The 27,591-nt window shown below is 39.9% G+C and overlaps 1 protein-coding gene across 1 annotated transcript in view; it reads left to right on the plus strand.

Annotated features, from left to right (window-relative positions):
* Window positions 1-932: 932 nt before the first annotated feature.
* The window catches only part of LOC125767233 (DNA fragmentation factor subunit alpha-like), a 32,579-nt gene continuing 5,920 nt past the window's right edge, over window positions 933-27,591 (plus strand). Inside the window, exons 1-2 of the mRNA XM_049433592.1 lie at window positions 933-1,455; window positions 26,712-26,924. Coding sequence (XP_049289549.1) covers window positions 1,426-1,455; window positions 26,712-26,924 — 243 coding nt within the window. The 5' untranslated portion in view covers window positions 933-1,425. The remainder of the gene's footprint in view (window positions 1,456-26,711; window positions 26,925-27,591) is intronic.

Raw genomic sequence — 27,591 nt, forward strand, 5'->3', positions numbered from 1 at the left:
TTCAACATGGTAAAACTAGGTCTCTAATCCGTAAAATCATTACTCAACACCGGGAAATGCATGCTCGACGAACACGTCGCTGACTGAATGTTTATGCTGCCTATTTCGATACTATCAACATCCGTTACATTTCATTCGATATAATCAAATGAATATCATATTGTTTATAGATTATATCTTAAACAATTAATTTCCATAAACTATAACAATAACAAACATAAAAAAACTGAATTCCTCTTAACATTATATGCAACAAATGTAGGTAAATATGGGCTAAAAAACAAATTATTTTCTTAATTTTGCTTCACACGAACTAAAAGATCACTGAAAGGATGAAAGATAAATAAACAAATAAAGTAAACAAATTCATAAATATTTTGTTTTTCAAATGAAAATTAGCTTCGATTGTAAAGCTTACGTTTAAATTTTCAAATGCTTGAACATCGATTACAATGGAGCATCGAAATACGTAGACTAAACAGGTTGCATGACAGCTCTGCCGAATACGCATTTCCCAGTGTTGAGTAATGATTTTACGGATTCGAGACCTAGTTTTACCATGTTGAAAAGAGTTACCGGATTCGAATTCGATATACATTTTCGGATACACATTTTACGTTGTTGAAAAGTGGTGTTACGGTGTTGAGCTGGCCTGAGAAACCCTGTAAGGTAGTGGTAATCGCTCATGCGTCTGCGATTAGTACACACGCATGGATAAGCATTCTTCTTAGCTGATTTTTGAACATGGCTTTGATGAATTCATCTTGATCGTGCAATCCATCGATTATTCATAAAAAAACTTCAAGAGATAGAGATAAAAAAGAAATACGAAGAAATATTTTTCCAAGCAGTCGAAGCATTAACGAGTTTGTGCCCTTAATAATTGCCATGAATCGGGTCGAAAGGAATTTGTACACATGGGTCGTGAATTGTTTGCAAACAACAAACCCCGTGAGCGGACCGCGATGCACATACATTTCTCTCGCAAATACAATTGCTCTCCAAACTCTCATCGCTCTCTCAAAAGGTGGAGCCCGTCGCCTGAATCGTTCAACTCACGCACGTTTTTATCTCGCATTGCTCACTGTGTATTCGGTTCGAACGGTTGTGTTTGTTGTTTGCACCAGCCAAGCCAGCTGTCAAAAAAGAGGTGCGCTGATTTTTGCTTCTGTTTGTGGTGTGTTTTTGCGTGAAGTTTTCGCTGCAATCAGCACGTTTTATTCCGCGCATTATTGACGAGTGTGTGTGTGTGTGGGTGAATCTGGTGACGAATCGTAACAAAGTGCACTCCACGCCGTGTCTGTGATTTAAAGACTCTTCAGTCGCATAACGCCAGACCAGGCGCTTCGTTCGTCTTACCAACGCAGTCGCTATACACACATACAAGAGCACACTCATCCTCTAAAGCTCTGCTGCAAGGAAACGATGGAGGAAGAAAACAAAAAACCATACAAGGTAGGCCAAACAAAGCGAACAGCAGTCCTTCATAGTACCAAACCCTACCAAAAGATTGCAGTTGATAGTGCGCGAAAATGAGAACACCTTCGTGTCCTGTATATTGAAGATATGCTGCAATTTGTTGTCCTCCCTGTTAAGCATCCTCCTCCCTTCTACACCCATTCCCTACCCCTCATTAATCCATCCGAATGTTTGCATTCGTAAGCAAAAGGAATTTAGTACTTGTGGAAGGAAATAATCTTTTCTTCTCGCGTCGGATGCTTCACTGACCCGCTTTTCTTAACCCGGTCGAGTGTGCTTCATGGGCGGGCGAGTGGGCGGAAAGTTATATGGGATGAAAGAAAGTGAACGTGCACCATCATCCCTGGTGCATTTCCGCAACTTATGGCACGAAGGATGACAAGGTTTGTTTGCTGGAAATGTGGCTCAAGGTGGCCCCTTTATTAGACTTCATTATTTGGGAGCAAACGTGCGCTATTCAAAACAAGACGCGAGTCGTCGTCTTTACAAATTATTTTACCTTTTGTTATTTACTTCAAGGAATAGAATGTCCCGAGCATGGATGTAATGAATAAACCCGAAATGAAATATGCATTTTTTTCCTTTTAAAAAAAATATGAACTATCGAAACCATCAAGTTTAAGGTATATTAACCATATTATAATAAATATAAATTAAATTTAGTGGATTTATTTACGCATAGCTTTCTTGTTGTTGAACAAGGAGGAAAAAGTTTTAAAAATATTGTTTTTTCTTCTTTAATATTAATTTCAACATGTTTCAATGTTTTTTCATTGAATTTCTTGTCACTTTCTTAACTGTTCCATTTGAAGTTGAGAATTTTGTAAGTTATATAGATATTTTTTTGACTTTGTCAACACTATTACACAAATTTTTTCTATGTCAAAAGGAAAAATAGCATTTTAACGATCAACCACTTTTTAAAAACTGAGATAATTTTGTTCTAAACACGTTCATGGAACGCTTATCTAAATACTTCTTCTTCTTCTTGGCTTAACGACCCTTAAGATCATTTCTGGTTTACTAGACTTATTTTTACGACATAACCGGATAGTCAATCCTTGCTACGGGAGGACAGCCCGGATGGGATTTGAAACCCGGTCCTGTCGTATGGATTCGTCGCTGTTTAACAACACAACACAATTGTGTGTAATTCAGTTTTTTTTATAAAATTAAACATAAATATTTATTTTAGTCCAACGCCTTCTTAAGACGCTGTGTAACAAACTTGGAGTCTGCATTCCACGTTTCCATAAATTTGAGGATTTTTGAAGATGAATTTGAAGATGAATTTAGCTGTTACATATTTCTCATTTTATTAAGTAACTGAATAGAAAGTCCTTCCGAATAAAATTTTGGTAACAAAAGGAGCATGTGAAGACCAGCACCGAGAACACTAACCCTCCGGCTCCAACATTTGCCCAAGCTAATTATTTTAACGCAACAAATAAACAACTAAAACCCATTGCGTTATTCACATCAATGTTTAACACATCCATTACTTTAAGCATTTGGTACATACTCTGCCATATTTTTGTATCTTTTTGGTTTCCTCCATACAGCACACAGCTCGTAAAATTTTATCGCGTCGAAATAGTCTTTCACTTCTCTGCAACGCAAGGAACTGCTCTGTTCCATGAAGGTGGAACATTTCTTCCTTTCAAACAGCACGTGGCATTCGCACCGAACCGTAAATGAACACATTTTTATTTACTTTCTCGCACACTGGTCTTGCTACAACTACGCACCGGTGTGTGAGCAGCTAAATGAGAAAACCCTTTTTGTGCGGCAAATTGTATGTGGGCGTCCTGCGTTACGATGCCAGACACTGGCAGAGGCTGGGAAAGGATATGTGCAAAGAAAGAGCTTTAATTTAAAGTGGCATTACACATTTGTAAGAATTCTGTTTTTGAAAGTTATGGATGCTGTAATGTGTGCACTTGTTTTGATGTACGGTTCCTCCGGTTATAGCAACTTCTTCTGTGTTTGTTCCGCTGAACCATAAAAGCGGCGAAAAGTAACGCCATGTTTCGGGTACGCGAACATCAAATCAACTTTATCAACTTTCGAGTGTTGAAAGTTGTTGATGGCATGATGGAAACGTAATACTTCGGCAAATATTGAAATTAAAAAGAATCCCTCAACGCATTCTGGCGGCTCTGCCAACGCTTCACCGTAAACCGTAGTAACCGCCAATCGTGTACAGAAAGACGCCATCATGTCGGGCATGTATGAGGACATAGAAAAGAGGCAATAAAAAGGTTTACACAAAAAAAAAATCACTACACCACATTCAACTGAATGTGAACCATAATTGCGCTAAGCAATATTTTTGACCTTTAAAGAAAATGAACATTCTACTAGCCTACAGGGCGGCCACGACACGCGCCATACAGTCCAAGGCCAGGCAATCGGATCGTGCGTAGTGTTGGGTAATGTGCTGCTGTGCACACAGTGCGCACAGCACAGCTTGGTGTGCGCACAGCACAGCACACCTATTATTGTGCTAGCACACTGCTATCACACAGTACACCTAGTACAGAGCTAGCACAGTGGAAGTACACTGCTAGCTCACGGTTGTCACACGCATTTGCCAGAATTGATTCTTCATTCATGAAATACCAGCTTAACGCGTCGGCGGAACCGAGAGTCGTTTTTCACAGTTGAAATAAAAATTTCCACCCGCACAATGTGAGACTCTGAATGGATCGTTCGTCGTTTTACGCGTAAATCACTGGCACAATCAATTCCTTTTCTTTCCGATGTTTGCATATTGGTTGGGTGGTTCATTTTCGATTTTGTCTAGATCGTTTCTTCGTAAACGAAGGATAAATAAATGATGAATAATTTAATTGCCATCAATTGTACATTTCTTGGATCGAGAGTACATTAATTGGGGCGCGATTACGTTACGCTTTCTTTAGCATTGGATTTAACAAAAAGTTTTTATTTTTCTGTTGGAACCATTTCCGAGCAAGAAAGTTGGAACCATTTCCGGATTTTTGGGTAACTGGAGTTAGTTTTTTAGAGGGAAGAATAGAACCTTTCACACGTTCTGAATTCTGTGGATATTGAAAAACAAAGCATTTTCAATTAACGCATTTAAAGTGTCGGAAGTTTTGCAAATGTATTAGTTAGAGCAGGGGCCTACAAACTTTTTAGATGACGACCTGCTTTGAGTGGAATAGCCACAGCTGAGGGCCAATCTCGGGATCTCACGGGAGGGCCTCGCGAGCCGTAGTTTGGAGACCCCAGAGTTAGAGAAAGCTTTGAACAGAATTGTTTCAAAAACCCATTCAAAGTTATCTCTCAGCAACATACTCTTGTTGACAAGAGCTAAGTATTTAAAATTTGATACTGTTATTCTTATCTTCAAACCTTCGATTGCATCGATAGCTAGTTTGTATCGCACAATTATTTGTAGCACAGAGGAAGGATTCCACCTATGTATATCTACAAATATTCAACTAAATTTTGAAAAGAATGAGAAGTAGTTGAACTTTATCATCTCTACTCAGAAGCTCTGTGGATATTTGGTTTCCTAACCAAATAGCGTGCCACTCAAGGGATCGTTTGATCAATGTTACTATTGAAAGAAACTCTATCGAGAAGCTATCTATCTTAAATATTGCCCTTTTTCTTGTCCCTTGTTTCACGTTCCAAAAGGGTAAAGTCCATAATGCAAAGCAAACCCGCTGGCCTAAAGCGTGTCGCAATCCCATTGAAAATTCAAATTAGCTTTCTGTTTTCCTTCCTTTTGAAGAGAACTACCAATTTTTCCCCACGTAAAAAAAGCAGTGCACAGATAGGGATCGAAAACCTGCACACGAAGATCTTCGAAGACAATAAACATCCCAAAACCCTCTTGAAAAAACGGACTTACGGCTCATGAAAAGGATGCGACAAAGCTGTCACTGACGCGTTTCATTTGCATCGTCTCTAGTCGTTCCGCTGTTACATGCATGATGGAGGGAAAAAGAAACCAACGGATACTAAAACGCTTTTCGGCGGCCTACCAACCTTGTCCAAACAACCACCCGCCAGGGGCCATCATCACAGTCCCATCATGATCCTGGTGACCCGCGTGACTATTACAGCATCGGTAGATGATGGAACATCGCCGGCTAAGGGTTTGACATCCTCGTGGACACATTTTGGTCGGTCATAATACTTTCCCCGGGATCTTCCCTTTATGGCTCACCCTTCCGTGTGGTGGTGCGGTGCAGCAGGGTTTCACCATGCGCCCGGAGTTGATGGTTGATGGATGTCCATAGAACCACCCATATTTATGTGGGAAGAAAGGCTTTATGTTTCCATTAAAATCCCCGAGCGATACTAAAAGGAAAGCCAACAAGCCATGGTAAGGAATCGGCTTTTTTTTTGTTATGTTTGTCGCTCGGTTCGGCCTAGGTTAGTCACCACCTGTCGTCACCAGTGAATGCAGAAGGAAACGACTTTTTTTTTCTCGGATGGTAGACATTTACTTCAAGATGACTTCGGGTTTGCCACACACACACACACTCTCTAGTTCCTCTTTCAATTGTACTATTTTTGGCTTTCCAAGGAAAGGAGACCAAAACGAGAGGAAAAAATCAATTTCATCTTTAACGAACCAAAGTAATGGTGCTGTCAGGGTTTTGCAAAACGGCTAATAATACATCCAAATTAAGGGTTACGAGCCATAGATGTGTGTAATGTCGTTACTAAGGAATATAGACAGTGACAGTGCTCTCTGTTGCTGAGGTCCTATTTACGCAAGCAACCGAAACAGGTGCGTTATGGTGGTGCGTTACAGCAGTAGGACGCTGAAAGCTCAAAATCAATTGCAGAATCCTTTCTCAATCTACCAGCGGCAGAGGATAAAAATGGAACATCAGCTAAAGCAATACATTTTTCTCCACAAAATAAAACCCAGTATCACATCCTTTACGTAACGCTGTTGTGATAGTAAAGGCGAGTTTGCTTTTTTTCCCCTCATTTGCTCGAATTCTTGGAAAGTGCCATTTATTGATGCTGTGAGGAAATCGTTGTGGAGATATTAATTGAGTTTCGTGTGCGTCATTGCATGTTTCGAACGGCACCACAGACTGTGCGGATTGTTTGTTGCGGTTTTTTGTTTGGGTGTTATAACTACTGCTGCGCGTGTAAAGCCAAACCACATCCAATCAAATTGGCTGCACAACTCGACTAGACACCCCGGACCTGCACTGCGTGCACTGCTGTGACTGCTTTTCCGTGGGCAGGGAAAATGCGTGCTCACCTCATTTGATTCACGCTCGTTAATAAATCGCCGGAAGGTCTGTAAGAAAATCATACCTTCCATCAAAATGACACACAAAAGCTGCAGGCCGGTGATGAGCTGATTGATCGTTTGTTTCCTTGTAAAATTCCGTAAAGTCATCCCAATGCTCGATACGGAAGTGTTGGGTGACGGGTCGCTGCTGCACTACGGTGGAAAATGGCATAAAACCATGAATCTGCAAAACGAATGTCGGAAATTGCTTTTTTCTACTATCGTGCTTTTCCATTTCATCCGATCGCTCTCGGCCAGGACTAAAGGACGGTTCTTTATTATTCTTTTTGTGCATCCGTACTATTTACTTTCCACCGTACTTTGGTTACCATTTCCTTTATTTGTCTGGCCATGATGGATCAGCAATAATGAGTGCTGCAGTAATATCGCACGTCGAATGGAGATATGTATACGATCCGGAAGGGCTTAAGAAGCATCGAGGCGTCCAGGCTGCAGCTTAGCAAAAACATCCGTTTTCCACAAGCGAGATTATGCCAGCGATTATAACGCGCACGATTTGGGTTTTGTCTGTTGGGAAAGAAGATTATTACATCTGGATTCCTTTATGGTGAATATCCTTTTCGGTTAGTGGTTTTGCAATAGAGCAGCAAAACTTCTCTTTGTTGCTATCGTTGACTTAGGGCAAAATCAGTCATGGTCCTATTTCAGGATTATCTCAAACATTACTTTGATCCCAATACTTTGCCGTCCAAAAAAAAAACACTAACAAGGACCCATTCTTGTATATCCATTCTCTCTTATCTGTTATCAAACACATCTGTCTAGTTACCAGCTCGAGCGAGTCACAATCGATTTGTGCGAATTGCTTCGTGCCTTCAAATTGAGTCAATGTTTGTCACGGTAAACATCCGTCATTCTTGTGCGTTGATGCTTTTATGGACGTGATCCCGCTGGGGATTCAATGTTAAGGGTAAACTTCGTAAAGCATTTTTCCAGCTACAGAAGCCCTAGCGCTGTTTGTTAGTATTGCCGGTGTCTTGTTTCCATTTTGACCGCTTCAGCGACAACTTCATGTTTGCTTGTGTTTAGTGCCTAATAATGGAAGAGGTTATGTTTGATGATTTAGCAGACAGCAAATCGAAGATATGTGTAAATATCTTCACAATTCATCAAAATTGATACTCTCGTTTACGATTGTTCCTTCATTACTGGAAACAAAAAGTTTATGGTCTATTTTTCAAAATAAAAAGAATACATTGACATATAAAAAAATTAAACTCGCTTTTTTAAATGCACAAAAATTAAAAAAAGTAAAACATCCAAAACATATTAACCCTAGAACTAGAATAAAGGTGAGGAGTATTTTTTTTGTCAACCTCAACAGAGGAAGATAAAGTGCAATGTAGGTAAAGGACGAAAGAAACACGCGTAACGTGTTTGTTTCTCAAAGCAATATATCCCATGGAAAGTAATTAAAATTGAACATTTCACTTTAAAAATATATTGAAATGATTTTATAACATCGCCTTTACTATTTTTGTTAAGCTTTTTTATTTTTTTAAATTTGTGATTTGTGTAGACTTATTTAACCTCATAAACATCAATTAGCTTTACAGCCTGAATTGAATTGGGTCACTTTTTATATTTTCTATATACCAGTATTTTGCTTTGATATTTTTATATTTTTGTGTTATCTTGTAAGATTGTCAGGTCAATTTTTTGTCGTGGATTTTCGTGAATTTTTATCAAAAGCACCAAAAAATGACAAAAGCTTCGTTTTGATAAAGTTTTCTCGTTTTTTGTCAGCCTTCGTGGCCGAGCACCTAGAGATCTTTACAATTTGAAGGTAAAAAAAATCTACAAGTATCGAATTGCACCATTATCAACACCCGTTCTTGCCAATGCACACATTTTTTGTTGCATTTTTCCCCCCATAAATGATATGATGTATGAAACTTTTTACACATCTGTAACAACCTATAAAATGCATTTCCTATTTCGAGCAAGGTTCCATTTTATAGACACATTTTCAAGTGAACTTTTTCCCCTTTTTCATATGAATATGTGAAAAAAGTAGAAGCTTCTCTTGCACCATTGAGCCCAAAAAACTCTTTTTTTGCAAAAAAGAGTCCCAGAAACTAGAAAATGCGAAAAAAAATTGTACCCAACACGCTGACGATGCACAAGGCCATGGCAAACGATAAATTATGCAACATCATTAAAGGTGTGCAGTCTGCCGATGGTCCTGGCTTAGTGTACTGTGTATATGGTGCAATAACCGTTACCGTCATACTCACTTAGCACTTTTCCCGTAGTGGGAAAACACACTACGGGCGGCTGAACAGGAAAGCCTTACAGGAAGATCCTAATTTATAACTTTTGCTCGGTTTATTTTTGTGTATGTCTGTGTGTGTGTTCTTTTTTGTGAAAACTGACCCACGTGTAGAATTATAAAGGAATGAAGGCAATGTAAATTTAAGTCTTTTTTTCATTTATCAATTTTTCATTCTCATGTTTCATCAGCTGAGCATCACAGCTGTGCTGCAACGTGGTAGATGTAGTTTTTTTTGTTTAATAAAATTGTTTCGGTCAATTTTTGGTACGTCTGCACAGGTTCCATTTTGCTGCCAGGACAAAACTTTCGCCGTACGGCTTGCACATTTTATTTCATATTAAATGTTTCGCTCACAAGTTTCAAACCCGAAACGTGTTAACTCTTTCGTTGAAATGGAACGCTCGGTTTCGGGTTTGTGGTGAGCAAATGTAATTAAAATTACATTTTCATTTTCATTTCTTTGCCATCGTTTCGGAAAGCTGCCTTAAGCAAGGTGCGATTTGCTTCCTTTACCTTGTCCGGCTGTGCGGAATAATGTTGTTAACACCAACGCGTTTGTTTCACTAGCGCGTTTTCCACGCTAATAAGCACCACGAGAGCTTACTTCATTTAATTTAACTGTCGCTTTTTTCGTCACTGCGTTCACGAACGGAAAAATGGCAAAGTCGACAACAAAGCCGAACGGAATGCGAAAAGTTCAGAGGTTCCCCGGGAAAGTTCTTGCACCATTTTTGGGTGCGTTAGGGTAAAAATGAACCGTACCGAAGAGTGATAAATAATTACCGAACGATCAAACACCATGGTCCGCATATCGATGGCGTGGCGGTATTGAGTCGACTTCGGTTTTGCTTCGGTGGAAATGTATTTAGTTCTCTATTGAATGCCACGTCCTGGAACACCATCAAACGTTACTTTGGAGGCGTTTCAGTTAATCTGTATTTGATATTGATTGGGTTTTATCTTTTCCCTCCTTTAATCGAACCGTTAGGTGTAATCATTGTGTCTTGACCGTTACAACTTTAAGGACCGACAACTAACGCACGCGGAGCACGGTAGCGCCAGCAATAAAATTAATGATTCGTAAATAGATTATTAGTAATGATTTTACATCAAAGACCAAATGGCTATTCTGCTATCATTATACTATTAAGCAAATTACAGGTGTTAATGTTCTGTGTAAAAATTCACATTGATTTCTTAGTTAACGGCCGCTGTGTGATAGGAATCATTGGTGTTTACTAAGCAATTAGTAGCTAATATTACGTGGTAGTAGTTTGGACAAATCGGCATCTTCGTGGAATGGTTCATTGATGGAACAGTATCGATAGAAGAACTGTGAAAGGAATAACACATTGTTAAAGGAATTAAATATAAAAAAAATAACAAAATACAATCTCAAACATACTTTAACATCATGCACTATAAGTGAATTACGATCCAAAAATCTCTGACTAGTTGGTCCATAAATCTCTTTATTTTCTCTGCCCGACCTTCTGTTGAAATCAAAAAAGATAACGTCAATACCTATTGAGGCTGTATGGTCACAAAATAATATTAGTGTGTTGTATTGCATTTGTTGTAATGTTAAAAGAATGATCATCGGAATATCTTCAATTCGGAATGCAATTCAAAAAAGGACTCTCTTTATGTTACGTGGAACATGCTAAGTTTCTCGAGCACGTCGCGTAAACATGGCCTGGTCGCCAATTCGTTTCCAGGAAACTCGGTCCAGGGCTGCAGTCTTCCAACCACGGCTGCATTCGATCTCCGACAGGTTTGACTCCACCTGATCCAGCCAACGAGCTCGCTGTGCTCCTCTCCGCCTCGTGCCGAACGGATCGTTGACGAGCACCTTCCTGGTGGGGCATGAGTCCGGCATCCTCATCACGGGCCCCAGTCATCGTATCCTTCCGGCTTTGACCACCGTCAGGATATCTGCACCGCCAAACAGCTCAGCTAGCTCGTGGTTCATTCTCCTTCTCCACACGCCCTGCTCGCACACACCGCCAAAGATAGTCCTTAGCATCCGCCGTTCGAAAATAGCGAGTGCATTGGCATCCTCCGTTAGCAGAGTCCAGGACTCGTACCCGTAGAGGACTACCGGACGTATCAGTGTGCGATATATCGTGCATTTCGTGTGTTGCTGGAGCCTTCTGGATCGCAGGAGTTTGTGGAGCCCGTAGTAGGCACGATTTCCCTGAACAATGCGCCTTCGGATTTCGCTGCTCATGTTGTTGTCCGAAGTTACGATCGTACCAAGGTAGCAGAACTCCTCTACCACCTCGAGATCGTCGCCGTCAACTGATACTCTGCTCCCGAGTCGGCCTTTATCACGGTCAGAGCCTCCGCCAAGCAGGTACTTTGTCTTCGTCGCATTGATCCTCAATCCAATTCTGTCGGCCTCGCGTTTCAGTCGGGTGTACGCGTCGAACACCGCCGCAGATGTCCGTCCGATGATGTCGATGTCATCCGCGAAGCCGAGAAATTGGAGAGAACGGGTGAAAATCGTGCCCCGGATGTCGAAGCCCGCGCTTCGCATGACACCTTCCAGAGCGATGTTAAACAGCAAACAGGAGAGTCCGTCCCCTTGCCTTAGACCCCGGTGAGATTCGAATGATTCCGACAGCATGTTCGATACTCTCACCTTGCACTGCACCCCATCCATCGTGGCCTTCAACAGCCGTACCAGCTTCCCAGGGAATCCGTACTGCTGCATGGTGTTCCATAGTTCGGTCCGATCTATGGTATCGTAGGCCGCCTTAAAGTCAATGAACAGGTGGTGCGTGGGGATCTGATGCTCTCGGCTCTTCTGGAGGATCTGCCGTAGAGTAAAGATCTAGTCGGTGGTCGATTTGCCTCCAACAAATCCAGCTTGGTAGCTTCCGACGAAATCTGTGGCAAGGGGCGCAAGTCTGCAGAAGAGTATTCGGGACAGGATCTTGTAGGCAGCATTCAGGACTGTGATGGCTCGGAAGTTAGCACAGTCCAGTCTGTCGCCCTTTTTGTACACTGGGTGTATGACACCCAGCTTCCACTCGTCCGGTAGTTCTTCCTGATCCCAAATCCTTACGATCAGCCGATACATAAGCGCGGCAAGCCTCTCCGGGCCCATCTGGAGAAGAATATGAATTATGAATTATTAGAACATCACATCGCAAATGATCGTCGATAATGTGTCATGAGCTGTAATGCTATCCTTAGTAATAATCCTGCTTAGCTGCCGAATTACGGATATAGAGAAAACTTTGTCAAACATTTGGTCGGTATTAACATTCTACCTTAAACTGTGTATCATGCTACTGTGAGAAGAAATTTGAACTGATAAAAAACGCTACACGGCTATTTGAATTAAAAACATGAACACATGAGATCAAAATTTGTTTACTTGCAATGAGCATCCATTACGAAAAAGGTAACTGTAGAAAAGCTGGTTCATTTTCCCATAATTCATTTGTTATTGAGCACTAAGATGCATTTAAGTGTTTCGAAAATGAATGCTCTTAATAATTAATACTTTTAAACACAGCTAGACGAAGTGCCTCACCGAAATAAAAAGGTGAAAGAAACCCCAATTACCTATAAAAAAAACATCGTTACATTTTAAAAGGGATGAAATATGTGAAACGTTACACTAGCGATTCATAGTATGCAACATATTAATTATAACGGTAACCATCATAATCGATTGTAAACGGTATGTGCTACTGACAGATTTTCAATCTTCAGTATCAGCAACAGCATCGCTTTCAGTTTTTTGGTCAGAGAATAACGCAACGAAACAGCCCAAAGGCGTGGTTCATGAGATGTTTCGATGTGTCCAATGCAGGCACCATTACCACACACACACACAGACAAAAAAAACAGATAAACTTTTGCTCGTTTCGTCCATTTCACTGGACAACGTGCGAAGAATTTGCGATTATCCTGGAACTCAGCGCCTATAATCTTTTTTTGTGGTGCTAGACATTGCAAGGACGTGCTTTTAGATGTTCAACGGATTATTAACATTGTGGATGGGATGGTTCTGACAGAGGCTCGAATCAGCACTACCGTAATAAACTATTTGCGATAATGATTGTACTATTAAGTGGCCAAATATCGTAAAGTACCTCCCCAACGTCATAGTGATTTTTGGAGAATAATACCACACGATTATTCACACGATTGAATATGCGTTCCGCCTATCCAACGTGAAGTTGATTTTTTTAGATCTTCTATCTACCGGAAAAGCTTCTGCATTCTCGTGGGGCTCCTGTATGTCGATGGGATTACAAAAGGAACAACACACTTACCAACATCAGTCAATAGCCATAGTAACACCGAACCTTTACCATCCATTCCGGGCAATGGCCATTATTCATCGTCAAATCAAATTACCACATAATCAAATCAACCTCGAATGTACATCCTTTCGCTGATCGTGTTTGGGATGTTTGCCGCTTTCTTTAGCATTGGTATTTTTTGCATCATCACCAAGCCGAACCTTTTGTGCGTTATCATTTTCCTTCACTTTTTCGGTTGATTCATGCGCACTGACCAATCGATCATAATTGAAGTTTATTCAAGCGAATGTAACATGGGCTCTTGGTGTAATATTCACCATTGCGTTTAAGATGTCTGCTCGTAAGTGCTCTTCATTTTCTCGACCGTTGCCGTACCGTTGAAGCAAAAACCGAAATGCCTACCGCCTTTAACAAAGTTGAATCCCAAAACGAACCCTCAAGTCTGTTGTCGTGTCATCGGCACGTAGTGGAGTGCTAACGCAAGATCATTCCGAATGGTTAAAAATGTTTGATAAAAAAGCATCGTGGAACACACGATAATACACAACGGATCGGATAGTCGATGGAACACAGCTGCGAATTGCCTCTTGGTTCATAGTATAGCAACTAAAGTAAGACCTTTTCAAATGTTGGTGAGATAAGTGGAGAACCAGAAAGAAAGCAATGAAACGATTTAATCTCGTACCGTACATTAATCTTTTGCTGAAGTAAATTGTTTGTGAAGTAGAAGGAGGATTATTGGTTGGAAAATGGTTCGTGAAGGAAGATTTCATTTTTCTTCAGAATGAAATAACCAATACGCAACAAGCTTTTCCAATGGTTTCGATGCCTGGAGTTTATCTTACTTACTTTTACGGCGCTTCAACCGCTTCATGGACGCACCAACGTCATCGCTCAATCTCAGTTTAGGTCTGCTACGCCTCCTCTGTCCACGCCGAGGACTCAAAATAGCTTTGCGCGTTGGAACGTCCGGTGTCATTTGACCCAAGACAGGTGAAGCTTTAAACGACTTCAAATGCAGTGACCCCTGTGTAAGTCGGGATTTGTAAGCAGAGCCACCAATAGCGCCACCATTAATTTGGTTTACGCAACATTAGTCTCCAAGCTGAGGTTCTCTGTAACCTGTGCGAACCTTTGATGGTATCTGCCACATAGAAGAGCCCTAAACCAATTATGTCTATATCATCAGCGTGTGACAGGATCTGGATTGACTTACAGAAGATGGTCGCCCAAGTTTACACTCCTTAGTCGCGGATGACAGACACCTCTAGCGCTATGTTGAAGAGTAGACAAGCTGGCCCATCTCCATGGCGCAGATCCTTGGTTGCTGCAAAAGATCCTGAAAGTTTTCCATTCCACCATCATGAGTACGAGTCTGGTAAGCTAGTCCGGGATTCCAAAAGAGCTCATTGCGTCTTATAGTTTTATCCTGGCTATGCTATCATATACGGGGTTGATCTACGGGTTAATCTATGATGATTAACGATATATGATGTATAAATATAGATGGAAGAAGTGCAGCTGTTGCTCCACCATCTTTTCCAAGATCTGCCGCATGTGAAGATCTGATCAACGGTTGATTTCTCGTAGCGTAATCTCTTCTGATAATTTCTAATTATCTAATCTACTAATGGGACAAATAGATCTCGTAGTATTAGGGAGAATATCTTGTAGGCCGTATTCAACACCGAAATACAGCTGTATTTGCTACATTCTAGCTTATATCCCTTCTTGTATATAGGCTAGATGATGCCAAGATTCCGATCACAAGGCATCGATAGACTATCCCTTACCTGAGTAATAATTTGAAGACTTGCTTGTTCCAGTGCTACACCTTCATTCTTGATCAGTGCGGCTACTATTCTTTCGGTGCCTGGTGCTGGTTTTCTTGAGCCGACGGATTGCCTTTTGGATTTCTTTAATACTAGGTGGCAGTAGCGTTATATCATCTGCTAGAGGAGACTCTAGCTGCTCGTTGAAGTGATCATTTAATAATTTTTTTAAAATAATTTTATGCATTTAATAATTCATCCAAATATTGAGCCCATTGCGAGAGGATCTCTGGCGTATAACTGGTAGTTATATCTGGCGTATTTTAGTTATGTCTGGCGTATAACTAAATTTTATAGATAAAGATTTCATAACGGAAAATATTAAAACAATCATTTTCTAAAATACAGCAAAACATCACACATGAAAGCACCAGCAAAAATTATATTAATGCCAATATTAGCTTATATGTGCGTATACTACGTATTTAATATGAACTGGTAGTAGTTTAAATATGGGCCACTCGGTCCTGCAAGTAGTAGCGATGGCGGCCTTTCACGACAGGGCTATTTAGGCTTGACGCACGACTTACCATTAGCGCTTCCTCGTATAAATCGTTCGCCGATGATGGCTTTACGAAGTATAACAGCTATTATAATAGAAATCTTATATATCATGCAACAGTTAATTCATTTTGATTTAGTTGGACGCGTAACAAATGTTTTAAAGAATTCCAGAGACGTCAGATGAACCTTCACTACTTCCCTTCTTCAATTACGAACAATATTTGTTGCTGGATGATGCTCGAGCTTTATCTGTTGCGTCAATTCTGTTGCGTATACCGGTGCGTTTAAGTGGCAAAATAATATCATACTTCCATTATTTACAAGATCGTACCATGTCGAATCCTGAGAATAGCAGGCAATAACAACTAACGCCTAATGATAAAAAACCATCTTGCCGATGCAATAAAACCCGCGACTCATATGAGCAATCCAAACCTTTCTAGATTGCGACGTCCGAAGGATGCTTTCGTGGAATAAGCTTCTTTTCCAACACGAGATGATGTTACTTTCTTTCGAAATTTCCTTGAACGGTTTGTGTTTGTACGGTAGAAAACCCATTAAAAAGAACCTTCGTTTTGGGGTGGAGGAATGAATGAGGAGAAATAAATATTTTCCTCTACATAGTTGGCAAAAAGAATTCAGAATCAGAACCGTCTGACGTTTGCAGACACTTAGCAGAATGTTCGCGGATCGAATTGTTTGTGAATGGAATGAAATTTGCTGTAGGTACGATCGACCGAAGAAACGAAAGCATACTTTGTGTGTAGAAGTTTTCGAGATCCTTGGAAGTTGTTACACGAAACAATGTTTATTAAATTAAAGATTTTGGTGGTATTTATTTTTTCGAAGTTTTATCGCGTTTTAAGTAATTCTTATTTTGTCGAACATTTAACAATATCTAACTAATTTTAATCCTTCATTTCCTGATTCTAGCAAACGTAGCTAAAACTGCTCTAATTATTTTGGAAAATTAAATAAAACGGAACCAAATACTGCATAACTCTACTCACGCTTCCTAAACATTCAACATTCCTCCATAAAATATGCATCTTTACCGATGTAAACTGTTGCTGTACGGTTTTCGTTTGCATCACAACGATACAAATCGTCATCTTGCGTGTTTATTTGGTTGCGCCCCGGTGCCAAAAACAGTGTCTCGTTGGCACATAGCACCGATGAAAGTACACAATACCGCAGCATAAAACATGCAACATAACGTGTGTCTGTGGAATGTTTCTTGCGGAGCGCGTGAACAGGTCGAGAATGCTGATGGTTTCTTTTCCCGCCGAAAAACTTTATGCAGACATTTTAAGGAAAAAAATTTTGCTGTTGAAAGTTGATAATTTTTACAGCAACAAAGAGAGAGGGAGAGATAGATAGAGAGATTTATGTAGCAAATTCTTTGCAGAAAGTTGTGAATTCTTTTTCTTCGTACGGTTAGTGAAATTGTTTTTAAGCCGTCCGCTTAACACCCAAACCTTTAACGACGCTTTGGGAAACGAAGAAACATGAAAGTAGATTGCATTATATGTTGCTCCTAAGCCAGTACATTAGTGGGCAACCGACAATGGGGTTATGATAATTGCACATAAGTGCTGCTAGCGCTTGGCAGTGAACACAAACTAGGCCACCGCAGTGGACATAGAAGCGTACGGTCCCCTGTCCTTTTGGTTCGTTTCACAAAAATAGTACAAACCCGAAATTAAAAACCTTTGGCAAGAAAAAAACTTCCTTCCGGGCTTAAGTGTGAGCTTCGCTTTGCATATACGTTGGTTGAGGTGTGTTTGTTTCCTTTTATCACTAGAAACGTCCGCTATCAAACATCCCCGCTGAGTGGGTGAGTAGGATAATAAAATGTATGCTGCAAATCATGACGAATGTAATTGCCATACTCCACACAATACGCCCAAACCCGAACAGTGTTGGGGTGAAGCTGTTGGGTTGTGGACACTCATCTTTTATGTGCTCGTTTGACGCTCATGCTCATGCAATATGCAGTAGCAGAGGCATTCGTTTGCAACGATGATCAGCTTATGGTGGAGTGATGGTCCTTTCTTTAGAGAAAAAGATAAAGAAAAAAAAGAGAGTTTGAATGAAGGATATGTGTGGTTGCATTAATGTGCGGTTAGTAGTAATGCGCAGACACGAAATGATATTGTGCTTCATAAAGAACTTTCGCATGATAAGCAGGATGCTGTCAAACGAATGCAATGAATAGCCACACTGGTTGTATAGTTATATGCATCAACGTGCTGTTTTGAGGTCACATTTTTTTAGTTGCGTTCACTTTTTTATATTCGATGTTTAAGAAGTGTGAACTATTATAAGCAATTCAAATTTTAGCATTTTGCGTGGATTTGGAATTATTGGAATTTTGTTAAAGTTTCGTTATGATTTAACAGTGATCTATAAATATAACGAAAAATTTTGATATTCGAACATTCTTTGTAGTTACCTCAAATTATGTCAATTTTTAAGTCAACTAGCAATTTAAGCTGTCGACATCGACTGATGCTCAAGTCAATTACATTCATTTTTTCCAGCCCGTCAAGTCCCACACGAATGTCTCCCAAGTCCCCCCATATTCTTCCAAATCACGTCTAGAATTTCAAGAGAACCATGCCAAGGTTTTTAAAGTATTCATTAGAAGTTCTTAGGCTAGCTTAAACCTTTTGTAGTTTACTCCAAAAATTATGATTGTGCAACCTAACGACACCGCAAAAATGATGACCAATCCAATGGTCTGCTGACCATGCGCCTGAAGCATTCCAACATTTTGATGATTTCCAAGCCTTCGCACATGTATCAACGATTAATGTTTGGGTAAAAAACATGATTTGTGATGCTACATTACATAGTCAATATGCTCAACTGCTTAAAGACTATGCTTTCCACAACTTGTTTTCCTGGGAGAAAAAAAGGCATTCGATTTGATCCCTTATAAATTTCACCTCGAAAACATTATAAGGACTATTATAATTTAGTCAAGTTTCAGGCACTTAAAATTTCAACCATCACAAGAACCGTTGACTCTCCCTCCGTAGCTGACATTTAATTTGCTTGACTGGAGGCACTGGCATCATTTATTGGAGAATAGATTTTGAGCACGAAAATTTGTTATCAAGGTTATGGAGAACTTATTTGACGTCTTTGGAAAACTGCTACACCTATTTACGATATGTGATGCTGTGCGCTACTTAATATGTAATGTTTTGTTGTATGTGGGATGTGTGATCCCACGCAATGATAGGATTCATAATTAAGATGCAATAATAGGATCCATAATCAAAATTGCCAATACCAATAGTGAAACCTCTCGTGTGGTAGGAAACATTCCAACTCAGACACATTATGTTTGCAACAGCACATTCGTCTAAAACCTAGTCAGCAAAAAATACATACCCCCGCTAAACGCAAGCTTTCCTTATCTATTTGCATTTATATTAGATTTTATCATTTTTAAACTCAAACCCGTATCTATGAGCCCACGCTATGGAGCACGATTTACGATTTTCCTAGCGTCATTGTTAGTGACTTTCCCGTCCCCATAAGATAAGTGAAAATCCCCTTCTGTTTATCTACAATTTCAGCCGTTTATCTTCATCCTGCAAACGACTGTGCCGGCTGAATTATGCTACCAGTTTACCGTACCATTCTGACACAGTGCAAAAGTTCAGCCAGGCAAACTTGTTTCCAATTAAAAACTTACCATCCACTTGTGCCTACCGGTACCGGTACGACGGTACGGTACTAGGCTATTCATTCTAATTATGATTGCTCAAACGACCCGTACCGAGTCATCGGGTAAGAAGTTTACGGTTCTTTAGAATTGTACAAGCGTCATCTTTCATCTCGATTCCTGTTTCCCGTGTGATAACGGCGTAAGAATGCCTTGCTTAACAACAAATTCTAGAACGAAAGTGGTTTTTTTTTGAGGGCTAAGAATTTAGTTTTTGGGACAAGTACAGCAACTAGTACATCTTTTACTTCCTATCTACTAACCCTAGCGTTGTCTTAATTACCATTCGGTAGCCCAAAAAAGGCTCCTGAGCAGTCTCATGAAACCATGCACCCAACAATTGACATTCTTTTGAACCGCGACAACAAGACGTAGCTCTTATTGTTGGCACTTTTTCCTACCAACAATGCCTCCAATATTTCTTGCTCTCGGTCACTTTCAATGGATGTAGCCTATTGTACTGACTTTAGAGTAAAAGCAAACACTGCACTTGAACGTAATACTATATATTGGCACATTTCGTCTAAACAATTTCCCGACTGTCACTTGGACAGAAAACTGAGGAAACTCGATCCCAACTTCGGTAATGGAATTGAACAGAAAACTTTTCCCCCGTTCGGTTGTTTGCAGCTACAGAAGCTTATTGTATCGTAGATGAAATTTTTAGTGTGCTGTCACATCTTACAGGGTAAAATTGTAATGGTTCAGCTTGTGTTTAGCACATAATTCATGATTTACTTGGTCAATTTCGAATTTCTCATAGGCACTGACAGGTGGAAAGTTTCACTTGTTGAACTTTTCCATTTAATTGCGATTCGATATTTCAATAATAAAATTTTTAGATACTTGAATTATGTACCATATACCGCTATACTATAAATAGTAGACAAACTTCTCTATTGTTTCACTCTAAATAATACGATTTCCACAGCAGCAGCAGCACACTACAGGAAATGATCTTTTCCTCTTGCTACTACCCCCAATCTGTCACACACTGCTCGGAAAATTCGCCACGGAAATTGGCAATGCCAAAAAAACATAGTCAAAACAACAGTGTCACCACTGTTCCGACAAAATGGTGGTGAGAAAGGTTGGCACAATTTTATCATCACCACCACCCATTACCACCAGACAACCAGAGTCATCAAAACGCCATCAGTTTTGGTGTGAAACGAACAATGGTACAACATCGATCGGAACAACCGGTCGCAATCCCTCCATCCAACAAACTTCTATAGATTGAGAATCGATGAAAAATGAAGCGGAAATGGCGAATGAATATTTGATTCGTGGATTCGTAGCGTTCCGGTGCGTAATTCGGTTATTTTATGTCACACGATCTTCCCAACCACAACTTGTATAGGGTGTTATATGTGTATCTGTGTGTCTCTGTGTGTGGTAGAACATTTTATCGATCAACTATGGGGCCGAAAACACAAGGAGAGGCTGCGTGGAAATTGCTTTAAATTTTAATGTTTTCATCCATACAGCAAGCGTTTCAGGCTAGACGTCGATTAATTGGATTCTATTTGAGGGGTGTGCAATAATGCAATTGAATGGGTGCTTTAGTTCCCGGGGGCATATTTTCAAATATGTTAAGTTGGATATGCGAGATATTTTAAACGCGATATGGCAAATGTACGTATGTATAAATGCACCAAAATGGGATGCAGCATGTTCGGGCATACAAAATTCATGTTACGCAAACGAACATTTGCTGGCAGCTTACTGTATATGTAGCTGTACACAAATTTATTCATACTCAGCAACTTTGATAAAATGTCCATAAGTTAATCTGCCATCCGACGCAAAAGCCAGGGGTTAATCCTTTTGCCAAGGACATCTGTTTGTGTTTGTCCTTTCTTTCGTACTGTTCGTGCTGTTGCCCATCAACAAAGGTTTACAAAAACAAATTAATTTCCCATCAAGTCATTCTTTCCCTTCGCTAATGAATTAGCGTAGCTTCACTACATTAACTTTGAAGGACGAAAACAAATTTGAAAAGAAAAAAAAAGATTAAGCCGAACCATCTACGGAACCACTACGGACCACTTTCTCGCTTTTAAGGTTTCGTGACATTTTCACACCTTCACCAATGTCCATTATCTGATTAATTTCCACCGAAGGATAATACGGTTTAATACCATTTCTGAAAACTTTCTAACCAACCTGCAGGATGTAGAAGATGCCTTTTCGGTAGAGTAATGATGTCCTGCCAGACTTTTGGCATCCTTATGGTAGATTGCTTTCCCATCTGGTAACTATAAAATGCCTTTCGCCTAACGAGCCTTGCCGAGTCGATTTGACAAAATGGCTCTAGAAATGTTCGAGTTAGAGAGAGAGAGAGAGAGAGAGAGAGAGAGAACTTTACACGTGTATGTATGTAACCCAAGATCGACAGGTGACAGGTGGAAGAAATTGTTTCCCTTCATCCAGATTGCAATCGCTTTTCTCCTTCGCAAAGCACTTCTGAAGCGTGAACATAACATGGTAAAACACACAAAAAAAGCTTTTCCTTAAATAGTTCTTTTTAAGAATGATGAAGCAGTGTTCTACTGTCACTCGATAGTGCATTACTTAATTCACTTGAAGCGTTGAATAAAGACATATAAAAGGAGGACAAACTTATTGCATTAATAAGCAATCAAATTCAGCACCAAGATGCCATCGAAGGAAAGCTCATAATCGGATCTGTTTTCCTCTTTCATCCGGAGATGGACAACGTGTTTCTCTATCAGCATTCGTTTACGTACAGTTATTATCAGTGCTGTGCGTGTTCGACCGAATGGGCATCAGCAGTCATTGCTAGCCACACTAACGTTAATCGTATTAGGCATTATTTATTATACACCGAGAGATCGATAAAGATGGAGTCTCCGAAAGGCTATAACGATATCGAAAAACTGTTTCCCTGCATTTTTTATTAGACTAGAAATAATTTCTCCATGTTTTTTGGATTAAAGATTTCTGTTGCAATAAATTAGTTGAGCTTGCCAGACTAAAAGAGTCGAAGTTTTATTTCAGCTTAGATCGAATTTGTAATACACAAGTTAAAAGTATCGACAAGCCGTTGGAAAATTTCCTCTTTAATTATAACAAATTTTTCACATAAACTGGCGCATACATTCCGAAGTAGTGTAAAATGTGTAGCTTACACCTTACACCCGAGATCCATGTTATTATAATATAAGTGTTGAAAATTAGCTACAGGTTACAACAATTCAAAAAGGAAAATCTAATCTTGAAATCTTATGAAATATTTCAAGGACGAAAGGGAATTGCACTATTTAAGTTATTTGGACGCATTATCTAGAGCAGGTTTTGTTTATTTAAAAAGGTTTATTTAAACTAAATTAAATTGGTTTATTTCATGATTATGATCTGTTTTAGTAAATTAACATTTTACTTTTTGATTTTTTTAAAATGAAATGTTTATGCCTCAGAACTATTCATTACATCTTCAAGTTTCTTAGTAAAACAATACCTAAAATAATATGAAACAATTTTCCTATGCACTCTCTACTTTAAAATTCGTACAAACTCCTCAGCATTCGTTTACCTGTTAGCCTGTTTGTGGGAAATGCCCAGAAGGTGTATTTTCCGTTCATCATAATTAAGGCATTTCCCTAAAGGTACGTCTGATTACTACGTTGGATTGAAGCAAACCCAGTCGGTAAGCTTTCCCACGCCGTAGAAATTCGTTTGGAAAGTGTAGCATTGTTTACCACCGCGTCATCCATCGCTACGAACGTTCTTTGCGAACGGTACCGTTATGCTCAATGACCAGGCGTCTCCATTACCCCGGGGCATGCCTTCGCTCTGCAAGCAATTTGTCTAGTTTGCCTTTGTGCCTGTGCCATTAATTATAATCATACCAATCCATTCCGAATGTGAACGGTCACCATTGTTCGCACTGGCTGCCGGGGGGGGGGGGGGGGGGGGGGGGGAAATATTTCCGTTCCGCTACAGTACTTACCAAAACAAAATATACGGTAGCATCGTGCGGAGCAGGACGAACACGTGCCAGCAAATTCAGCAATGAATTAAACGCTTACCAACATTCCATCGCACTTCGACTGTCAAAGCTGTCGGCCGATGATTGATTGGATGCTTTGGAAAATAAGTTACTGTTGCTTTTATTGCTGACCAATAAAACACACCTTCGGTTGGAAAGGTTCATGCTTTCGCCATCCACAGCACTGTCACGTGTCATGAAGAACAGTTTATTTCTCACTTGTATCGGGTATTGATCGTAGGGTTTGTTGGGAAAAAAAACGTTAACTAGAAAATGTTAGCGTTACCAAACACCTCCTGAGGCTCAGCTGCACTTTCAGCAGCCTTAAGATCAGATCCCTTCCATACTGGCAAACTGGCACAAAAGTAGGGCACCGCGCTTAGGGACCACCGGGCCCATACAGTACGGCAAGGTGATGAATTTTAATAATACATTAGGTGCGACACATGCCGGCACAAACTACTCCATCAACTTCGTAAAGATCTGGCCACCGACTGGGACTACAACGTCCCATAACATTCACCCAAAACGTAGCGTCGTTGTTTTCTCGGAAGCAAAATGGCCTACCGGTCTACGTGCCTTTGTACTGCACCCGCATTGGGCACGGTACTACAAAAACGGTTGAGCTTTTATTCTATAGAAACTGTGCACAAAACCTAAAGCTAAAAGGATTTTCCTCCGATACAATGACTGCCGGTATTAATTTTTCCTGAAAATGAAAACATGAACATAATCTTCAAGGATTTCGATTCGATACAAGCAATATGTTCGTATGCGTATTTTTCTAAACCACAACGATGCCATATTTCAATTGGAAAATTCAAACGAACTATTTATGTCTCTTCACATTCGAATATACGCCATTCGATTTTTAAGTCTTTTCATAAAACTGTGTTAGTAATCACATATGTAGAGCTTTAATTCGTGGGAACGATTCATCGATTGTCTCGCTCGTTTGCATTAATATAATTCTTAAGTGTACAACATACTTTTTCCGATGTTTCTTTTATACAACATCTGGGTTCTCTTTAAATTTGGTATCACACCTTTCGATTCAGAGGAACATATTTTTTAAAATACTTTTACTTTATGCAAAAGTTTAAATTGGAAACTTGTTTTAAGTATTAAAATTATTGTATTACAATAATTTTAATTTTTATTTAATGATACGATACTACTACGTGTACAGTATCGAAAAGATTGTTTTATTTCTTTTGAAAAGTAACTCATTCAGAGAGATTTAAATCAATTAAAAACTCCTAAAAAAATCATTTCACTCGTGAAAGTGTTATTTCACTCATGAAAGATATCATGTGATATCATTCATGCAAGAATCATGACTCTTTGCGGCTATCTTTGACTCACTCATGGAAGAGTAATATCACTCTTCAGTTAGATAACTCGTAAAAGTGTCATTTCACGCTTGAAAGAATTATGACTGTTTCCGGCGACCTTCACATGACTCACTCATAAAAGAGTTACTCTACGCTACTCTTGAAGTAGCAATGACACTTGTACAACAAAACAACTCTCTCCTAAAAGAGTAATATCACTCAAAGTGTAATTTCAATCATGGTCGGTAGCCTCATAGTCACTTCTTGTTACGGGCGACGGTCCGAATGGGTCCTGTCATGTGGAACCGGCATCGTTTACCGCATATACCACCGCCGGCCCTAATCAAGGATAAAAATTAATGTCATATTGTTTCTTCCTATATATCCCATGTTTCTCTCCTACTGCTAATCAATAAACATTTTGCAAACATAATAGAAAACCCACAAAAAACTTGTTATAAATCATCATAATTAATTCTTTTGACTCTTCAAAGAGTCAGTCGAAGAATTACCTTATTCCTTTGAGTCACTCACTCGGAGGTAATTAAATTTAGTGAGATACAATATCCATCTACAGTTGGCTCGTTCTCAGGGTGACACTACTTTCGATCTGAACAGTTCCGATAGATCTCAATAATTGAAATCCGGATTCCAGAACAGTCTAGAGTCTAATGTAATTTGCTAAAGATCACTTACAGATATGTATAAAAGTGTATCGTTCCTGATCGTCCTGGTTGGTCTACAACTTGTGATACATTTTCAAAGCTCACCTCATCTAGTCCTAGAACTCATTCATAAACCACGCCTCAACAAACTGTTTGTTTCATTGTTTTCCATATTTAATTTAACAAACTTAAATTTTAAAAATTCGGGCGGTCCGGTGGTACATGTGATAAACGGCGCCAGTCCACACGGCCGGACCGGGTTCAAATCCCATCCGGACCGTTCCCCCGTAGCAAGAACTGACTATCCGGCTACGTGGTAAAATAAGTCTAGTAAGCCAGAAATGGCCGGCGTGACCTGTAAGGTCGTTAAAGCCAAGAAGAAGAAGAAGAAGAAGAAGAAATTTTAAATGTCTTTTGCTTAATCAAGCCAAGCTATAAATATGTTTGTTTAATAAATAATTCCCTGTTCCCGATGTTGTCTGTCTACCCCTTCGAAATACGAAACCAATTATCGCAAATTTTATACTCTGGAACATTTCTTCTACACTTCTTACCGCTGTGTAGTACTGAACTGTTTCATCAAATTCGATACTTGCCACCGTAAGGTAAACAACCCGTCTCGTAATTGAACTGACAGGATGCTTGTTTTCAATAGACGGAAATCCTATCAGAACCGCAAATGAACCTCACGAGCTCAGTTCTAAACTAACAACATCTATCCTATTCACCGTGTGGAAAACGACTTCTATGTTATGTCCATTTTCGAATCTGCTTGCGAACGTTAGGTGCAGCATAAAAGCATATATCATAAGGAAGAGTTCCACAAGAGGTGGAATGTTTTTGTACCTGTACCAGTGCTCACACACACCGAAATAGGCACCCAAACGAGCTGCATATCTTTTGAAATGTCAGCATTGTCTTGTTTGAAGCTTATTTTCTAGCATTGCATTTTAACGCACTTGCACCTGTGCAGTTCTGCATCGTGCGAGTTGTGGTGCAAGTTATGTGGTTTGCGGCAGGTGCAAAGTTTGTGTTCGAATATCGATCAATATGCAACATTTGTTCCATGGCAAAAACATTGTTTTCGCATGGTATTCTGGAAGTTTCTGCAATCGACATATAATGAAAGCATTTCCGTTAAGTTGCAAATGAACATGCACTAGAGCGTAGTACAATTGTTCTATCGCCTTTGTCCTTACAATGGAAGTTTAAAAATGTTTGTATGTGGTGTTCCTAATTGTGATCTTTTTTTTTCCTAAATTTCGTTCCAGATTAAGGATGTGACGAGAGCTATTAAGAAGGCGGTAGTGGCCGGCACACTGGACGAGGTACGGTCAAAGGCGGCGGAAAAGTTTGGCCGTACGGATCTGCCCAACATTCATCTCGACTCGGACGGTACCGAGGTGGACGATGAGGACTACTTCCAAACGCTCGAACCAAATGCCGAACTGATTGCGGTCTTCTCCGGCGAACAGTGGATAGATGTAAGTTACCGCAGCCAGGAACTGATGTGTGCAGATCGGTTTTTGTGTTCTATTGTTGTTTGCCGGGTTTTGTTGTAATACGCTCGTAAATCTTTCCCCCATCCGGACCGATCCTTTGCTGTTCCGTGACATTTTTGGGCAAGGAGCACACAAATGTCGAATTGAGTAAAAATGCGAACCATTAACAACTTGTAGAGTGATTCAACTCGGTCAGCTCCCGTTATGCCACAACCAACAACAAAACCCCTTATTGATTAATGGTGACTCTGAGTGGCAGGACGCGTACAAGAAGTTACGCGAACCTTAATCTCGTCAACAGACACACACACTAAGAAACTGTGCAAAAGAAGGCGGGGAGTAACTTTTCCATATTTGAAAAAAGTTTTCATGCTTCTTTTTGTTCTTTGTTGTACAATATAGAATGGCCAACCATTGTTGGGTTAGACACAACATTGGAAGGAACAGATGGAGCCGCTAATGTACTTTTGTCGCTATTTTATATGCAAGTTGACACCTTTGATAAAAGGCAAGAAACGAACGACACCACTGGTTGGTGTTGCTGTAATATTACTTTAAATGTAGATAAACAGCATACACACGAAACAGGAGTGTTTAGAACATGTTTTGTGACACTTCGTTACAGTCAGGCGACGTCGGTGGATTGGTG

This window comes from Anopheles funestus, chromosome 3RL (assembly GCF_943734845.2).
Source record: "Anopheles funestus chromosome 3RL, idAnoFuneDA-416_04, whole genome shotgun sequence".
NCBI classification, from domain to species: domain Eukaryota; kingdom Metazoa; phylum Arthropoda; class Insecta; order Diptera; family Culicidae; genus Anopheles; species Anopheles funestus.